The sequence below is a fragment of the Necator americanus genome, chromosome I (genome assembly GCF_031761385.1).
Source record: "Necator americanus strain Aroian chromosome I, whole genome shotgun sequence".
NCBI lineage: Eukaryota > Metazoa > Nematoda > Chromadorea > Rhabditida > Ancylostomatidae > Necator > Necator americanus.
In genome coordinates, this window is record NC_087371.1 from 25,153,619 (window position 1) to 25,172,560 (window position 18,942).

Here is an 18,942-nt window from a genome sequence, read left to right on the forward strand (position 1 = left end):
TGCAATGCTGCTACCGCCACAACACGTGCATATGAACAAGTAGAAATTCACACTGTCAAACTAGAGTAGAAGGAGTGTGGACTAAAAATGGCAAATGCGAGAGGTCGACATCCACTGGGTACAACACGCGAAATACGCTAATTTAATTCGGTCAGGAGTTGTTGTTGGAGAGGTCCGAGACTAGTATTTTACTGTAGGATATAGTGTATAAATGAGATCACTGCGTAGAATGGTGCGGTGTTAGCGAAGCGCTTTTCAAATCCAGTAAGAGTACGTATGGTATCACTGGATCTTGACCGATTTTCAAAATCAACAATGGATTTTCATGTGGAGTCCTGCATACCCACCATCACGGCTGGTGGATTATGGTCAGTATTTGGGCACGGGGTTAAATTATTCGGTCAGTGGTAAGAATCAGTGGAGACAGCATTGAGATAAGAGAATGACGGGAACCGGGAGTGTTTCAGCCTCTTTTCATGTTTTCGTTGATCTTCGTCGCAATCAGCCACGGGAGCTCGCTTACGTTGTCCAACTGGAAAACATTTCTGGTTATTTGTTGAAGAGGAAGAAAATTGTTTGCTTGGACTCACGAAATAATCAGTGTATTCTTTTAGCGTTTCCTTCGTGCCTACACCAGTCAACACACCAACGCTGGCTCGCAAACCAGCAACGCGACCCATCTTCAAATCAGCGACCGTGTCACCAACCATTATTGCTTGCTGAAAAGTGAATCATTGGAAAAAAAAGGGTCAACTCCGCATAACAATTTATTTTTCATCCCTGTCCCTGAATGAGAGGAATGAAGACTCAATATATCTGTTTCAGCAGATTTCCTTACAAAAAATAAGCAATAAATCTTCAGTAGTAAAAGTAACTCTTTTTTTCGTTTGCGATGCTAATGTTCCAATATTGTAGTATTGAGTTTGATAAGCTGTATACGAAGTTGTTAAATAAATTTATTAGCTAACGTTTCGGCAATATCGCCTTCTTCAGAGCCTGAATAGGGCGATTCAATCTATAATTTAAACGACCAACCTCTCCACAACTAAACTGATAAATTCCACGCCTACTTTCAATCACCAATTTAGCGACTACACTGAATGACCTCAGATCAGAGACGCCTAGCATGGACTGCTGACTGGTCGATCACGAGGGCGAATGGTTCGAATGTCACATTCGGATCGGAAGAACCATTCGAGATATGGCGCGAGTTCCCGCGTTATCGACAGACATTCGTCCTTGCGGCTCATTTTAGGGTTTTTGGCTTGGATCCAAAATGCCTCCAGCGATTTTCGAGCCAACGTTTTAGATTCGTGCGCTAAGATTTGGACCCTAATTTCAAAATCGGCTCCGTCGTGTTTTTGTGTTCTATGGGCACCTAAAGGTGTCCATTCTCGTAACCTATTCTTGCCGTTCACGTGCTCTTTGATGCGGACATACAGCGGTCGTACCGTTTCACCGACATACTCGTCGCCACAGTTTGTGCGAAAAATCAGGTAGATTACCCCGGATCTCAAGTAGTTTCCTGGTTATCAGTTTGGTTGTGGAGAGGCTGGTCGTTTAATATGTAGATTGAATCGCCTTTTTCAGGCTCTGAAGAAGGCGATATTGCCGAAACGTTAGCCAATAAATTTATTTAACAACCTCGTGTGCAGCTTATCAAACTCAGTACTACATTCAACTATGCCGAGGTTCATTGAAAGTCGAACTTTTCAACTCTTCCAATATTGTCCAAAAAACGTACGTTCAATGGAACACCAGCCCTTTTGCATATTTGGATCGCACAATGAGGGCTAGGTTTTGGAATAATCCCGACATCATTACCGCATACAGTATCATCAAGCATTGAAGAGATTCCGAGTACACGCATCTGCTCTTCCGTAGCAGCCCTGAAAAGGAATCAATTGACATAAACTTCACTTAGTATGAGGAGAAGTATGGACGAAAATGCCGTGCCTGCTGTCGGCGGTGCACAGTGCTGTTTTGCACCCAAGAGCTCGTAGTTCGCGGAACAGCTTCGGTAAGTCGCATACTGGTGCGGTTACACCGTTTGACGCTTCTGGAACTCCTCTTTCCACTATCGCATCTGCATCGGTAGCACTTATTCCGAAAGTCTGAAAGTCCACTTATTCTTCTATCGATTTTTCAGGTGAAAAAATGGATAGAAACTCTTGGTTCATCTTTGAGTTGCCGATAGTAATGTCAAAATCAGCGTATTAGGAAACGGACAGTGTTGGGATTTGTCCACGAATAGACAGGGGTAGTACTGTAGCTCAGGACACCAGTCACAGTTTCCCCTAATAGTGCTAGAAATGCGTAAAAGAAACCAGAAACCGCTCTAATTGATCCTTTTTCCCAACGAAGCAAACTTATTACACGATAAAACGTGGGCAACTCTGTCGTAGTCCAACGTGCGCAATCCAACCAAAATGTCCCAATTGAACAGGAGAAGCTGCCACAGCTCATTCAAAGGCTCGTTGCATATTGCCCTCGTCTATAACTCGTAATAAGTTGCTTCGTTGGAGAGACAGATCACGAAGGCTGTTTTACGAGCCTTCTTTCAGAATTACTAGAAGATATTGAGTATGATCACGGTCATGGATTTCACCTCTATCCCTATCCATTCGTGGGGGACCCCAATATATCGTCAATTTCGTTAAACTTTGCATATAACTCGACATCAAAGAACCTAATCAAAGGAGAGAAATCGTTCGTCCTTAGAGGCATCATCCCACGAATCTGAGGTGGTGCAGATTTCAGGTGGAGTATTCGTATAGGGGATGGGAGACTATGGAGAGGAGGGTGATTCCGTCCATTTTTTCCTAATTGCCGTAAAAAAAAGGCCTGGAAGATACGGTTTCAGGCGTACTGGGGCACTATTTTCTACAGGGAGTTCGACTGGAGCGCGCCAGCCTTGTGCGGCGCCGCATCTTCCGGGCCATTTTTTACAGCAATGAGGAAGAAACGGACGGAATCTCCATAGTCTCCCATCCCGTATACGAATACTCCACTTGAAATCCGTACCACCTCAGATTCGTGGATTGATGCCTTTAAGAGGATTCCACAAGCTCACCTGAAGTGTGGCTGACACATCAGCGCGTATTCCAGTGAGAGTTTTTTCGGCCAGTGCACCCATTGAAACCTTAAGAAAATAATGATAGAATTCTGTAATTTTCAAGGAGACAAATACGGTAGATACAATATAAATAATATAATATTCTTTGTAAGAAGGTGTTTGCTCTTAATTGTTTTTTTCAGATACAGGAGGAGCTGCCTCAGCTCACTATGTGAGTCGATTATAGCTCAACACATAAAAATTAAAGCGGAAGATATGGTGCGATTAACGTCTTAGATTGACATTTAATAGCTGGGTTTATTTTCAGTCGGGGCTATAATCTTGCTGTAATTATTCCGCCTTTCCCTTAGATTTAAATGGCATCATTCCGGAGTACCACACTGCGGTGAAGTCGATAGCTCTATGAAATCCCCAAGGAAGGATTGTCAGGGCTGCGCACTACGTCACTAAACCAGGCCACGATTTTTTTGAAATTCTCTGAGGACCCAGACGTTCCAATTCCCATGTGTAAACGTTGATGCTACGTGGAGCATATCCTAGAAGATAGACGTTTCGCACATTTTAAAGGATATTACATTGCATTCTTTTTCATTTCCTGACTTTTCATGGGAGGATCCGCTTCCTGCAGATGGCATTATTTAAGTGAAAAAATGTCCGAGCTTGATTTTTCTGGGGATGAATGGAAAAAATTGATTGTCGAGGTTTAAACAAAAGCTGTCAGTTAAGGGCTAATTAAAAAGAGTTAAAACAAAGGAGGAATTGTTTTCATTTTTGTCATTTATTAATTTATTGAAATGGAAAGACTTTTTATAAAACTGCTAAGAAAAGTGCCCAGTCTAAATGTAGCTAAGTTCCTGAGCTCAGAAAATTATAACTGTTGTGAAGTACATACTACGTAGTCTTACGTGCTGATACATATAATTTATGAAATGTGAATTTATTAAATAAATGTTATGTATGTGAGGGATGTGAGTCAGGAAATTCACGAAATAATAAAAAGTTTTATAAATAAAGTTAGTTTATTACAACAATTCATTCTGGAACATTCCACATTTTTTGCTACAGTTCTTTGAAATAGTTACTTTTCCTTCCTCCATTCACACATATAATTTCTTTATAGTTCCTTTCTCCACACCACACACACAGCAAAGAAAAGTTCAAAGAAAAGTTCCAATCACCTGAGAAAATTGGAGAGGGAAACTTGGTTCGAATTAGAGAACTGGTTTGAAGATAAAAAGCATAGAGTTAGATATCAAATTATTAAAAATTTTGCCAGTTTTCAAAGAATTTGTTCGATTTTTCCCAAATAATTTTGTCATTTTTAATGACGATAATTTTAAAACTATCGGAACGTTATTGCACAGGTGAACAATCATTAAAATTTTTACACTGGTCTATACTGTTCTGATTGTTTTTTTTCAGTTGTTTTTACTAAGAAATCAACTTTTTTTTTTATGAATAAAGAATTTTTATCTATAAATTCCCTACCTTTCCCTGTATGGGATCCACGCCAAGCGTTTTGTACACTGCCGGACCAACGGGTCTTCCAGTTGCGTGCTCGAGTCTGAAAATGTGATAAGACGTTACGAAGACGAATAGAACAAAGATGAACTGTGCAACTGATGATAACTAGTAAGTTTTGGGTTATTCGCGCAGCAAATAGGTCTACTGTTCTTCGTTTCCTGTTACACTGGTGCAAAAAGTCAGAAATTGTCAGAAATTTCGAGAAAATAGCTGATACGAATGGAGATCCCAAGATAGTGTTCAGTTTTATGCCTGCTTAAAATTATTTTAAACTCTCTCAGCTTCGAAGAATAGGTTATAAGTCATGGGTCATAGGTCTGTACTTTTGTAATTACGCCATAAAGATAAAAAAATATGTTTTAGAGAGTACAACTAGTGCAGGATTATGTACTTTTGCTTATTTTTTTTACATAGACTTGAGTTCTGAGAGAATTACTGCACTATCCTGGTAAATATAAATCATAACGCACAGTTGCACAGTGTTTGCTGCCCATGGAAGCCACATTCGATGAAAATCGACCAATGTGCCGTCCTTGTCGAAGATCACGAGCTTCACTCCGGTATCGGCCGTCATCTGCAAGAAAGTTGGAAAATAATTACACGGAACAGGAGAAGTTCGAAACAACAATAAACTACGAACAAAATAAGCACTCGAAATGTTCATTACCAGTTCCAGGAACAAGTCAGAGATTACAATTCAGAAGGAAGATATATTACTCGTTTTTTAACCTCACGTTACTGGGCAAAATTATCACAGTCTTCGAAAGAATACCCAGACATTTTATAAAATAATATCACTGTTCCACTCTATGTTTTTATTATAATTCGGGAAAAATGCACTTTAGAGTATGTATTTTTTAAATAGTGGGATATTTGTTCGTTTCTTCATAAGAGTTTTGGAAGTTAGAGCCTGGATGAAGACGATTTCAACCTTTCTATTTGACTTAAGCATTGGCTCATGTGCATCAGTACAGCATTACGAATACGTTTGTTAGGCACCAGGATTTTTCACTCAACTGGGAATCGTGTTGGATTTTTCCTTTCGGAAATATATTACATGGTCATTTTGCTGCCTGGAAACAACTGTGCACTGATGTTGTAGGGCACAGTTTTAGCTCTATGGAAGAGGGACACTAATTACAGTAGTAATTCAGGCACAAACTGAACATTTGACATGTATTCTATGCTCAGTTCAAGTGTTCACAAACTGATTGGAGCTAAGCGCTCCATCCACCCCATATAGGTGGGTCAGGGCGAATCTTGGAGCAGATGCGTAAGCAGCTTCGCTGGAAGCGGTGCGGTGGAGCATAGCGGTCAGGATCGAGCCGGATCCTCACTAAAACCATTCCTCGCTGCAGTTCGAGATGGTCCCATCTCGACTTCAACCCCTGTCTTCACCGCCCGCGCAACTGCACCATCCTTCACTTCGTTCTGACCCGACCATACTATGGTTTCCAGTCACAGCTTCCTTGTACACGTTTCGTTTCTTCGATGTTCACAGAGTGGATGCGGTAAAAGAAAACAAAAAATGCGAAGGAATTATTTAAAGAATCGATGGGAAGCGATTATTCACATCCAACCGACACTTGAAATACGTACATTGAAAAGGAAAATTCAAAGACCGACCGGTTAGTAGATCCAGGAAGATGCCGACAAAATTTGATATACTCGTTGTCAGCAAGTTCTACAATTTCATTTCACGTAGTGGTTGTGACATGTTCACGTAAACTCTATTAACTTTCATGAAATGAGGATCTGCAACGGGTTTCGTCTAGCTTGTTTTATTTACTGCTTCGTACTAGTGTTCAGTAATGGTATCTAGCCCGGAAAATGCATTCAAGTAGTATTTTCGGTTGTATGTCTGGTTTTCTACTAGAAAGAAAAACGAATCAAGGGATATAAGATGGAGAAACATGAAAAAAACCATTATCCTGACAATAAGCTGAAGAGAACAGGGTCATGGAAAGGTGAAGAACCACGCATTCATCGAAATCAAAAGCTTTGAAAGAAGGCTAAGGTGACGTTGATGCGCGGCATCCATAATTATTTTGAGGAAGCAATGAGAAAAGAACTACAAGGTAACGAAGACTCATTATTAGCCAAATCGGCGTAACTATGATTGATTTACGAGATGTTCAAGGAACTTACGGCAGTTACTCAATTGGATTGAAGAAAATAGCCTCACTAAAATTTTACGCAAACCCTAACAAGAAAAAGTTGTCCAGAGAACATTCTACGACGGCAGATCCTTAGCGCCTGCATTAAACACTGAAGGTCGCCGCATCTCAAGAGATGTATTTTTTCGGAAGAAAACACACGAAACTAAATAAACGAAGTCCGAGCTTGCGTCATCGTTTGAGCTAATCGCGAGCTGGCAGTCGTCGAAGCTGAGGCCGAGCGCGAAATCAAATCTCCCTTCTCCGGTGGCTTGCCACTCCCGAATTTCAAAGAGGGTTACGCCCTTCTCAACGAATTCGCAGAAGCAGAACGAAGAAAAAAAGCATAATCAGTCTCAGGAGAGTAAGGAAGACAGAAAGATGATCATAAAAGGACCCGTGTGGTAGATTTTTATACTGTTGCCCTGTGGAAAAGAAGTAATGGTGAGTGACCAAACAAAAATATTTTTTTTCTCTCGTTAAGGATGATCGGACGGCAAATGCGTGGAACGGGCCTTCCCGGTAAATCTCAACGTCGGCCCACCCATCTTCCATAAAACTTGGAAATCGAGGAACATATGAAATTAACGTCGTAAACGCTTTCGCATGCGCATGAATATAGTCAATGCGAATGTGCAGGAGAACCATTATCGCTGGAATCAAGATGCTAAGACGCTCAAATATCCCTGCGCAAAAAAAGGAGACGTTCTTCATTACATAATTCAAAGAGAATCGGTCATGAGTCATATCTATCCAGAAAATTGGAAGAGAAATATCTGATGAACGATAGCTACGTATGGTTGCTTTTTCGCGTTATTTTCAATTTAACCAGTAACGGTCATCGTCGGGGCTTGTGAGGATTTTTCTGGCTTCCATCCTTTTCCCATCTGATGAAATCATTATTCGAACTTACAGCTATAGTGCCAGTGGACACTGTAAACACAATGAGATCAAAAGCATTCGCGCGGTGCGGACCTCTTCTTCATATCTATCCAGAAAATTGGCTATGAGGACAGAACAATAAAAATAAGAAAAAAGGAAATGTAGCGTGCACGAATTCTATATGCTATGATATTGTTAACTGCACTTTAATCGAATTATTCCATATATTAGGAGCCAAAGTTATTGACAACATTTTTTCCCTTCTTTTTTTACCAGTACTCTGACCCAATAAAAACCTCTAGTGCAGTATGACAACAGCAATCTCTCCGATCATTCACATATACAATTCTTTTCTGGAAATCATACTTGAAAAGGCCCGGACAGAAAGGAATTTGAAACAAAAAAAACATTCCTAAATTAAGTTAAAAGTAAACTGACAAAATTTTCTGGACCTGTCCAGACCATGTCTGCATCGTCCAGGAAAAGAAAAAAAGGAAAAGAAACTATTAGAGCACTAAATTACATGGTTTCACACCTCAAATTTCCTGCCTAACTATCATGTAATGTGTGAAGTTCATGAAGAGTTCGATTCATTAGAAACGCTGAAATTCTCCCTTTTCACTTATTCTTTTAACCATTTCAGCCATAAGTTTCTGTTTGTTCCATTAGAAATAACCTTTGGATAAGAGCAGCTAAAAATAGGGAAAATAGCGGAGAAGAAACTCTCCATTTAGATTTTATGGTGTACGTAAAAGCGTTCAAATATCAAGAAGAATAGAAACCGATATTATTATAAATAGTGTGACAGTCCTCCTCATCCATCACGGAACATTTGTTCAATCGTGATTGGTCGGGTATGATTGGTGTTACTGTATCGAAGCGACGTTTCATCGTCCACAGAGTGGAGGCACATTCCTCTTCATTTTGTCTTTTATCTGCACTTTTTATTATAATATCATAAAGTTGCCAGATGCGAATACCTCCACACGCTGACAACGGTCACACAGTTGAAGTCGATCCAGAATTCGTCTGGAAACTTCTACTTCTCCCTTATTCCGCCGGCTGATAAGTGCATACACCAACTCCTCATTGCCATGGTGTGGTTTTATATAGGTTTACATCACAAGACTCCCAGAAAGAGACTGTAGTCTTTATATGGGGGACCTCAAATATATGTGTATGCGAAGCAGATCACTGTAAAAATCGAGGATGATTGACTTCCTTGCGTCAACTTCATTCACAATGGGACCTGAACATTACATTTGCTCTTGCGACTTTAATCTTTTGCAATTTCTTTGATTGTGACAGAAAGTTTGCATTAGAGAACTGAAAAACTGACTGAAAATCACTACAAAACTGACTAACTATAGAACATTGTTCCTGACAGCGGCTATTCTTGTCTAATTCCTCTATATTTCCTCTTTTTCCAGGATGTTAAATTACCATCTGGTGAGCAGCTGAGCATTTTTCTGGTTATTATGTGTGATGAATCAAGCAACAACTCTAGCAAAAAAAAAGCGTCACATATGTTGTTGGTGTGAGGTACATACGTCAAGCAAGCACATGGAAATAAGAAATTACCTACTCATTAATTTAAGTACACGCTATATGACATAATTAGAAAGAACATGAAAAACTTTGCCTAAGAGATAGTAGAAAACGGAAGTTAAGAGACTCAAGAATAAAACTTTATATATATATATATATATATATATATATATATATATATATTTGAACTCTGTACCTCTTCAAGGGATAGAATTAACAGTATATGATGTGGTCAAGATATGGATGCTAATACAAAGAATTATGGGAGATATCCAATCCAACGAAACGATGTCAATGCAGGAAGTTCGATGATAACTCATTTTCAAATGATGGATAGAGACGAGAAGCACCGAAGTGAGTCCTCAAAATCGCGGAGGCAGCCAAATTGCTCCTTTCAGATCCCCAAACACACCACTTCCTGGGTCCTTAAGGCAGGAAAAGATAGCAGGGATCACCCGGCAAAGCAAGGAAGATTAGAGAACGAAGAAGCGGAACAGAGCATCCATTTAGAAAAGATAGTTAAGCGAAGATGTAAGATGTTCTCCACGCACACCTTTTTTATTTTAAACAAGTTTTTTTTTCAAACTGAAATCACGGTTGCTGGATTTACAGCCTTGGTGAGTGGTACCCGGTCAAGAATTGTTTAATCACGCCAAGTTGTTTGTGAATTTTCAATTACTCGAGTAAAGTTCTGGGTTTCGGAGATTTTACCACAGAATCGTTCCAAAACATGAAAAAGTTCTCGTATCAGCAGAGAACTTCCAAGCTCAGGACGATCGGAACAGTACCGGGTGATCTACAGAACAAAATAAAAGAAAGGAGATCTCTTTCTGGATATTAAATAAACCAGTCATCCCGACATATTTCGGGCTCTCTCTCATCATAGAATTTGTATGAGGTTGTTGGTGGCGAATATAGTTTGAAACCGTTCTAACAACATTGCAGAGTAGTTATTGGAGTTACTCTAATAGTTAAATACAGTATCCTCGCTCTTCCTCTGTGAAGAGCACGTCGTGCGCATGGTGTCGCCCTTTCATCCCACTACGCATTTCCGGATCGGCTGGAGTGAAAGAAAAACTAATTTGGATAGCTTTGAACAATTTTTCTCCCACGAAATGCTCTTAAAGTCTCACACGTGTAATGAATATTTCAGATGTTTGATCAGAACTTAAAGTAATCATAATCATAATCGGAAACACAGATACAGATATCAAAAACCCATGTTTGAGAAAAACTCAGGAAAGAGATAGTTAGTTTAGTTTTATGTAGGAATAGTTCTAAAAATCCACATGCAAGGATCGCTCAAAAATATCCGTTTTTGTGAAATTTGATTTTTAGTCAGCTATATTTCTACTGCATAGTTGTTTGAGAGCGAAAAGGACTTGACTTCGCCAATCACATTTCATTTTCCTTCCATACGATCGTATAAAATTGTAGTGTCAGCGGTGAGATTCTGTAGGGTTGACGCCCTGGATAATTGCCTATATCCGTAACTTATACTTTACGTATCCCACAGCTTATATCAGTCTAGGTTCCCGCATTTTAGCTCAAATATCCCATTAAGCACTCTTATTTATCCGAAACGTTTTACGTCATCCTCCCCGGAAGTTCAAAAATGAGCCCAGCAGGTTTTACGGAGTCCAAGAGGGTAGATCAGAGTATAGCTCTAGTAACATTAGGAGAGGTGCGCAGGATGCGCTGTGATGGACAAATCGGAACGGTATCACTCCACAAGGTGAGGCCGCTTCTTCGAAAAATTACGCAGCAATGAGAAAAAATTGTCCAAGTGACTTCTAGAAAAATCTTCTAGAGAAAAATTTAGAAAAATCATTAACTGCTAAGTGAAAATACTACTGTAATTCGTAAAAATATGTTTTCGCCTTCTTTTACGTCATTTTTCGTTTTATTTGTTCCCCCTATCATTTGGCAATAAAATTCACAATGTTTCAAGGTTTTGTGGAAAATGGCTATCTGCTATTATTAAAGAACTATCATTAAAGCTATCGTTTATTAAAGTTTAATGACTTATGAGACATTAAAGTTAACCTTTAGTTAGTTATTATTAAAGGCTTGTTTATTACCTTTTGAAGAATTCTCAGAAGTTTCTGAGCTCTGTTCTCAACTTCACATGAGTAGCTTGTCCGAAAAAGAGTGACTTGCACGAGAAGTAATTGGAATGTCTCGAGATGCACTCTAGAAGTGCTCTTCTACTTCGAGATACTCAAAGCAAGCCAATTAGATGTCTGAGAGGAAGATTCGAGAGGTTAGAAGTTAATTTAACGACACGGTAGTTTTCCGCTAACTTAACTGTGATTTTTAAGCAGTCGATCTGCTGGATTTACAAAATTCTTCGAGTCTAAGGGGTACTTATTGCTACACAGCTTCCTACATTCAAGTCAGTCACTTATATTTCAATCACTTCGTTAAAAATGAGAGAGGTATGAAAAGAATCGAAGGCGAAGCTACAAGCAAAAGCGAAGTTTTTTGAGTTCCCGTGTAAAGAATGAAGCGAGCTGCGCTCCAAAGTGAATATTCCATGAGGGGCGGGCATATGCGAGGAACACGTCGCCCACGCTCTTAAATCTGGCCAAGCATAACTGAGCTGGCCATCGATGGAAAGTCTGCAGGTTAGTTCTGAAAAACGTGCTTCATTGCAGATTTAGTGAGGAAGTTATTATCAACGACATACTCCGCTCAGTGTCTGGAGGGGTACGGTTCCGGTTCGACGTTATTGCAGTGAATTTTTTTTTAAATGAAAGATTCAAAAAATTGCATGGAGCATGGAAAGGTGGGACGGATGACGTGATGATGCTGAGATTGTAACGTGAGAAGGAGCTGCCACTCGGACAAGAGCAGCGGCTCCCACGAGTGCGATTCGGTTGCGGAGGGAGAACGAATGAAAAGGAGTCATCACAGCGAAAAAGCAAAATAAAAAACTTGCAAAACTTAGCGAAAAGTGGTTCAAACGAGGGGAAGGTTGCACGACTGCCATTATTTCAAGTCGAAAATTCCTTCCTAGAGGAAAGATTCCGAATCAGACTTCTTCGACGACGATTCTTTTCCTCGCTTGGAGAAGTCACAATTGTTTGAATGAAAGAGAAGCGAGCAGCGGGCATGACGTGATGAGGCAGCAAGAAGTCCGAGTTACGAGCCAATGAACTCACATCATAACGGGTCCAGAAAATTGGGATGGCTTAAAAAAGTCAGTAAGTCATTAGTTTGAGATTTCTAACATTCACCTATGTCTGGAGTAGAGAATAGGGACTTCTACATAGGTGGACAACTTGATCATCAGCACTATTATATGTTTTATTATTCATGCATACATCAATATATATAACCTCATATATGAATGCCGTTTCGCAAGAATTTGCGTAAGAACATAATATATGAAAATATGATATAAATAAAATATGTAATATGACACATGAAACTCGAGCAGAACTCACTTTTTCCCCATAAACGCAAATGTATAATTAGCTGCAAGTTCGTAAGCCTTTCGATGTTTCTCCCAATTTCGCGTTAAAAAAACGCTCCCTCAGTAGTTCCTCATGTAAAGGTTTTTTTAGTTTTTATCCTTAGTTTTTTCACTTCTTTTTTTAACCGTAAATACTATTCCGCAGCGTTAGTTTGAGGTATTTAGGATTTTTCCTTGTCCTCGTTTCGAAAGGTAAAGGTCTCTTCTTTTTCATTCTTTTTCATAAACAAACTTTAAAAATTGTCAATATATTTTTGAAAAATCAACAACGTATTTTATTTAGTTGAAACAATCATGTAAAACACGTGTGGACTTCTAAAAAACTTCCATATTTTACTTAGAAACATGCGAATACCGTTTGAGGTGTTCCAGATTTCTGTCAAATGTTAAGGAGTCCCAATATTCCTAGAAAACAAAGGAGATGTCAGAGGAGCGTAGTTGAAAAACCATTTTTCCATTTCCCCCACCAAACGACGACGGAATAATCAGCGTAGCATTCTGTAGCTGAGCGAAAACTTGAACTCGTCCATTTCCAATTTTTTGAGGTTCTTCTTTTTCGATAACGTATACCTTATGTTTTTTAAATAGACCATTTACTTGTATTCACTTTGCGACTTTCCTGGAATCGACCGAATTCCTAGAACGTTGTTCGTCTTCAGGACATCTTTTAGAGATGATTGCTGACCAAGAACGTTCTTGGTGGGCTTGTTGGGTAGGTCAGGATGATCGGCACTGCAGAAATGCGAGAACAGCCACGAATACGAACAGCGCACCTGGCTCGTATTTCTATTTATTCAACATTTTTTCAAGACACGCTACTTAGTAATAGGGACCGGCAACAGAATACTTTTGCAGAGCCGTTTTTTTGTGCCTTGTCGCTCTCAGTAATCTCAACCATAATCCTATCTCTGTGCTCATGGATTTGCTTCAAAGGACATGGAGAGAATAAAGGCAGAGGCGGAGATATTCGTAAAAATCTTTCGTCTCCCTTCGTATTCTTGAGAATATGAGCCGACGTGAACAAGTTGTCATATGAGGTGTTTCCAGCAAAAACGCTGCCGAGCACTCAGCTCGGAGGTGTGGATGTATAAACTGCAGAGTACACTCAATGCAACGTCTATCTAACAAATAATTTTTTGATTTTTAAACATTCTTAGCGTGTTAGTTGTGTTTCGTAGAAGAAGAGACACTAGTACTAGCACTTTGAGAGACATAAAAGAGTGCGAGAAGAAAGGAAAGCAAAGAACGTTCATTTAGAAAAAAAAACCTGATAAATTGGAAATTAGGTTGGATAAAACTAAAAAAATTCGGAGTATACTTAAAGGCTGTCTGCCTTGCTCTTTTTCCCACCTTGAAAATCTTAATCAATTTTGAGCGTCATCATTTGCTTAAGAAAAATTCTGCAATTGCAATTTGCCGAAAAAAAAAACTGTAACATGTATAATAACAAAGAACTGTAATATGTATAGTAATGAAAAATTAATAAAATATAATAAAAAGTGCCTACACCATACCGTAGCTGCAGCACATTTCTGCTCAAGAACTCAAATGTTTCAAGCTACCTTTCGGACCTTTCTGACGGATTTGATGACTTATCCTCATGCACATATTCTTCTACCGAACAAGAAACTTTGAGGGGTAAAGCGGAGAAAAAACGTAGTCATCACCTCGCCCACGACTACAAAAAATAATCACGTTCCTTGGAACGTTTGAAATTTTGCTCGGATTTATCTAATCTTCTCACATGGCTTTATTTTTCTGAGAAGGATGATTGCGATTAAGGCAGTGGCGTATGTTGCAAAAACACAAGTGCCCCGTGTTCAGTGCATTATCAGAACTCAATCAGAATGAAAAAAAACAGGCGATCACGTCCATTCATAAATGAGGAAATTCCCAAGGATCACAATGAAAAAACCAGCTATCACACAAAACAAACGTTGTCCAGAGAATAGAGAGAAAGCGCTGAAATTCCATGCCTCGCTCAACTGCTCCGTTGTCAGGGTGATCTTCAGAGGAAAAATTGAAACAAGAACACGTTGCAATTTTATCCGATGGGAATTTCTCAAAACATATGGTTTTGTTTCAGATTGAAAGGAATACGCGTTCTTAGTGACGTGAAATGGTTAGAGCTGTACAGAGTTACTTTGTTTTGGACGAAAATTTAGTAGCTACGGTGCAACCAATAAAATCGCGAAAGAAGAAAAAAAGCGTCAAGAAATCATAAAGAAACGAGAAGTTGTTAAAGAAACACAACGAAAATAAATAACTGTAACTGTATACACTAACTTTTAAATAATATTCTGAAATTAAAAGACACTCCAAGCCATTTAAGGCAGACTGCTCAAATCGTTATAAGGCATTCAACAACGGTACGAAACTTGATAAAATATGAACTGATATGAAAAAAAATCAGCACATTGACAAGCCTGGATACTTAGGCTGTTCAATTTGAAGCGTATAGGTTCCTCTTATTCGCAGAGCTGTTTTTTGGGTGATAACCCTTTTCAATTATTGTAAATTATGTAGAAGTTAATTTCTATAAGTAATTATGAAGGAGCTAAAACTTAGTACTTCTGTAAAATACAGGGGCAGATGAAAGGATTAAGTGTCCTGGCATTAATCAATCCGTTCGGGATGCACCAACGCTTCAATTCGAAATCGTTTGAGGTTTACGAACACGTGGTTAGCGTTGGTGAATGAAATAGAATTGTTCTGCTGCACACAAGTGTGCACAAGCAAAAATCATCAAGAAATGAAGAAGTGCACAAGCACACTTGTGTGCAGCACAACGACTTTTCTCAATGAAGTATAAACTACCACTAACCAAATTTGGAGAATTAATGTGTATCCTTTCACTTCTTTCTCTTATTGTTCTGCTTTATTTTTCATTACAAACATATACAGATTGGCTCAGAAAAGAAAATATGGGAAAAGCGAAGAATATCGAGAACAAAATCAGCCCGCTATTATATTAGGTCGATGGAAAAAAGCAAGTTTTTCGCTTTTTTGCTCCACCATTTTCAACACTGTTTTATAGCACTGGAGTAGAATTTTTGTGCAAAATGTTATCTTTGCTCGTAAGCTTGTTTTGTGCCTTTTTTGAATATATATATATATATGAATTTTAAACTAAGTCGCCTTTCTATAATCATTTGATTTTAATTTCCAGATGTTCAACGAGAAGTCCCGCCATATCAACTTCGACGGGTTCATACTTGCCGCCGAATTGCCGCTCCAACCGCCCGCAACAACACAGTACTGGGCCAGAGAAGTGTAAACGAATGCACAGTACAACGTTGGTTCCAAAAATGTCGTGTCGACAACATCGTCCTCTTGAAGTTGAACCACTTGGTAGGCGTTCACCAACAATCAATAACGATCAATTGGGCACGTTATACTGTTCATTCGTTGACTTTCATTCGCTCACTTTACAAGGTTCCATGCTGTGTTGCTGCATCGAGCGTTTTGAGCGTTTTGAGCGGGAGTTCGGGCAGGTTTGAACTGCCAGAAGTAGATATAACAAAAACTATGATTGGACGCCTGTAAATAAAAGTCGATTATTCTGGAGAAAGCGACTTGATTTAAATTATATATAATTAGAAAAGACATAAAACAACTTTCCATAGTAAGTAAGTAAGTACTAGTTTATTGCCATAAAATAGTGTTGAAACTAATGGAACAAAAAATATGCGCTTCTTTCGAAAAACCTCATAATTTTTTTACCGTACCGCTTTCAAGGGATGGAGTTAGCAATAATGGCTGGTTGCATTTATGTTTTCTTCCTGTGCAACGAATTTTTGATGGGCGTCAATAGTGTCAGAAACCTCGAGCTATTTTCAGGTCTTTATTAAATACAAGATCGCCGAAACGTGTTTTTCGAAGACCTGAGAATTGCTCGATGTTTGCCTTTGCAATGCATATCTCATCTAACTCCTCCTTTCTCCTTGCCAAGCCTCGATATCGTTCTAAGCACTCCACGCTAGAATTCTAAACACGAAAACAAACTGACCAGTCTCACCAACCAGCGGATCTGATGAAACACCGCGTTCTTATAGACTGTCATCCGAAGCGAGTGGAATCTGCACACTATGCAGTATCCTTATGTACTGGTGTTCGGATAGTGTTAAGGAACAGCGTGTAGGACAATCTTACAGCTCTCAGGGTGATAGAAAAGCATAAAGTCACCACTAGTAGTAATTCTACGAGAACGGGAGTGGTTCAGGTCCGCTCGTTGGTGAGACTGGTCAGTTGGTATCCTTGTGTGGAGATCAAGTGGTCCTAATATCGAGGCTTGGGAAGGGTAGAGAAGAAGTTTGATGGGATATACATAGCATCAGAAACCTCAAAAAGTTCCTATGCCTTTAATAAAGACGAAGGTGCTGAAACTTCAAGCAAGAAAAATAAAGCTTAAAAAAAAGTTCCTTGAAAAAAATCACAATGTTGGGATTTCAAAAAGAGAGGACCTGAAGATTAATGGCTAATCGCCTCACACCGCCCTCGATCCTGAGACAGGAAGTGGATCCCGCGATTTGAAGAATCTTTGAGAACATTTTGCTAGGACACCGGATTTTCTGTAAGAAACTACAAGAAGATGAAAGTTTAACAAGCCGCAGTTTTCTTTTTTCAAAAACTACAATTTTTTTCCTAATCGCACTTTTGGAGGAAATCTGCGTACATTTCGAGCACAAAATAATGAATGTAAAGACAAGATACTAAAGTCTACAAAGAGTTGACTACAAAACTAAACCAACCTGAGTTGGGAATTTAATAGAATTTAAATGGAACTAGAACATACTTTTGGAAAGTATTCATGGTGGAGATTATTGAAAATTTGGGATTTTGACAACCGAAGTTTTTTTTGCAGGTATGAACGTTTCTAATCGCGCTCCAATTAAGTGGAGAATTCCGGTTCAGACTAATGCTTAATGATTAGTTCTTTGGAATGGCAATTGTCATTCTTTTATGTCTGTCGTTTTGTTCCAGAAGTATACATGGACAGTATTCCTCGCACTGTATGCAGAAATGGTTAAAGGACAAAGTGTTAAGCACCAATCAGTCCCTACAGGGATGCGCCAACACATCATTTTAGAAATTCGTTTGAGTTTCATGAACGTGCAAGGCTTAGACCGCACTGGACGTGATCGAACCATCGACCGTTTAGTCGCAGTGGAGGTCCTCTTCGCCGCACAGCGAGTGCGGCTAAAAAACCGAGATATTTGAAGGAAAAACATATAAGAAAGGCCTATTGAACAGTATTTTTCTGTTACTGCATTAGAACGAACGTGTCTCGAAATGTTCTTAAAACATGGCTCGATATGGTTAAATTTAAGCAATTTAGATTTGAGAATTTTCCTCTAATTAGCCCTTGGACCGTAACTGCATAAGACAATTAGTAGTGGGCGATAAACCGCACTATATCCATAACTACTTCACATGGACATGAAGCAAAATGCAAGCAAAATTCAATATGATTTCGAAATTTTCAAAAATAAAAAAATATTGATTCAAAAAAATCAAAAAAAAAATTCAAGATTAGAAAAAATATTGATTTCGAAAAAAAAGTGGATAAAAAAGAAAAACTGCTCGGGGATTTGTGAGCCTCTAGGGTTTATAGCCACTTCTGAACAACGAGGAATCACTTTCGAGCTCAGTTTTTTTTTCTTTTTTATGCTCAGAATTTCCATCTAACCGGAAAAATCTCTCATACACACAATAAATTACCGAAACGGAAACAATAATTCCATCTTTTTACGTGGAAATTATGTCTATAGAGTGATATTACAACATAAAAAAAGAAATTCCCTTTTGTGCCTGTCACATTCACATCAAAGTACATAATTTGTTTTTTTTTTCTAGCTTAGAGCAAAACTTTTCTTTTGAAGCGAGACTTTCCTTTTTTGAGCTAGAGTTTTTAAATTTCATTGATGGGAGATCTTTTTTTGTTTTAAAACGGTGCAAAGACAGCTCAGAATCAATTGCGCCTGAAAATCAGATACGAGGTATTAAGCAGGGATTGAGGAGGCGTAACGTGAAAGAAGCGAGCGACTCCAATTATACAGACGCCTTGCGAAAATACGAAATGTGTGATGCTGTTGAGTGGAATACAACTGTTTTGCTCTGCTTAGTTGCTTAGTTCAGAAAAAAATAGGGAAATAAAAATAAAATAAATTAAAGATGTGCTAAATATATAATTGTTTCTCAGTTTATATCAAAAAGTGAAATGAGCCAAAAAGTTTCAGATATTCGAAATGGAGCAACAGCATCCCTAGTTTTTATTT

The 18,942-nt window shown here is 38.9% G+C and overlaps 1 protein-coding gene across 1 annotated transcript; it reads right to left on the reverse strand.

Moving 5' to 3' along the window:
- Nucleotides 1-463: 463 nt before the first annotated feature.
- Nucleotides 464-5,174, reverse strand: RB195_006790 (uncharacterized protein; the record flags this gene model as incomplete). The annotated part of the gene is made up of 7 exons (XM_064180075.1): nucleotides 464-532; nucleotides 591-719; nucleotides 1,745-1,889; nucleotides 1,957-2,114; nucleotides 3,074-3,142; nucleotides 4,565-4,640; nucleotides 5,071-5,174. The coding sequence occupies 7 exons, from the start codon at nucleotides 5,172-5,174 to the stop codon at nucleotides 464-466; spliced, it is 750 nt and encodes a 249-aa protein (XP_064036977.1).
- Between the last annotated feature and the right edge of the window lie 13,768 nt (nucleotides 5,175-18,942).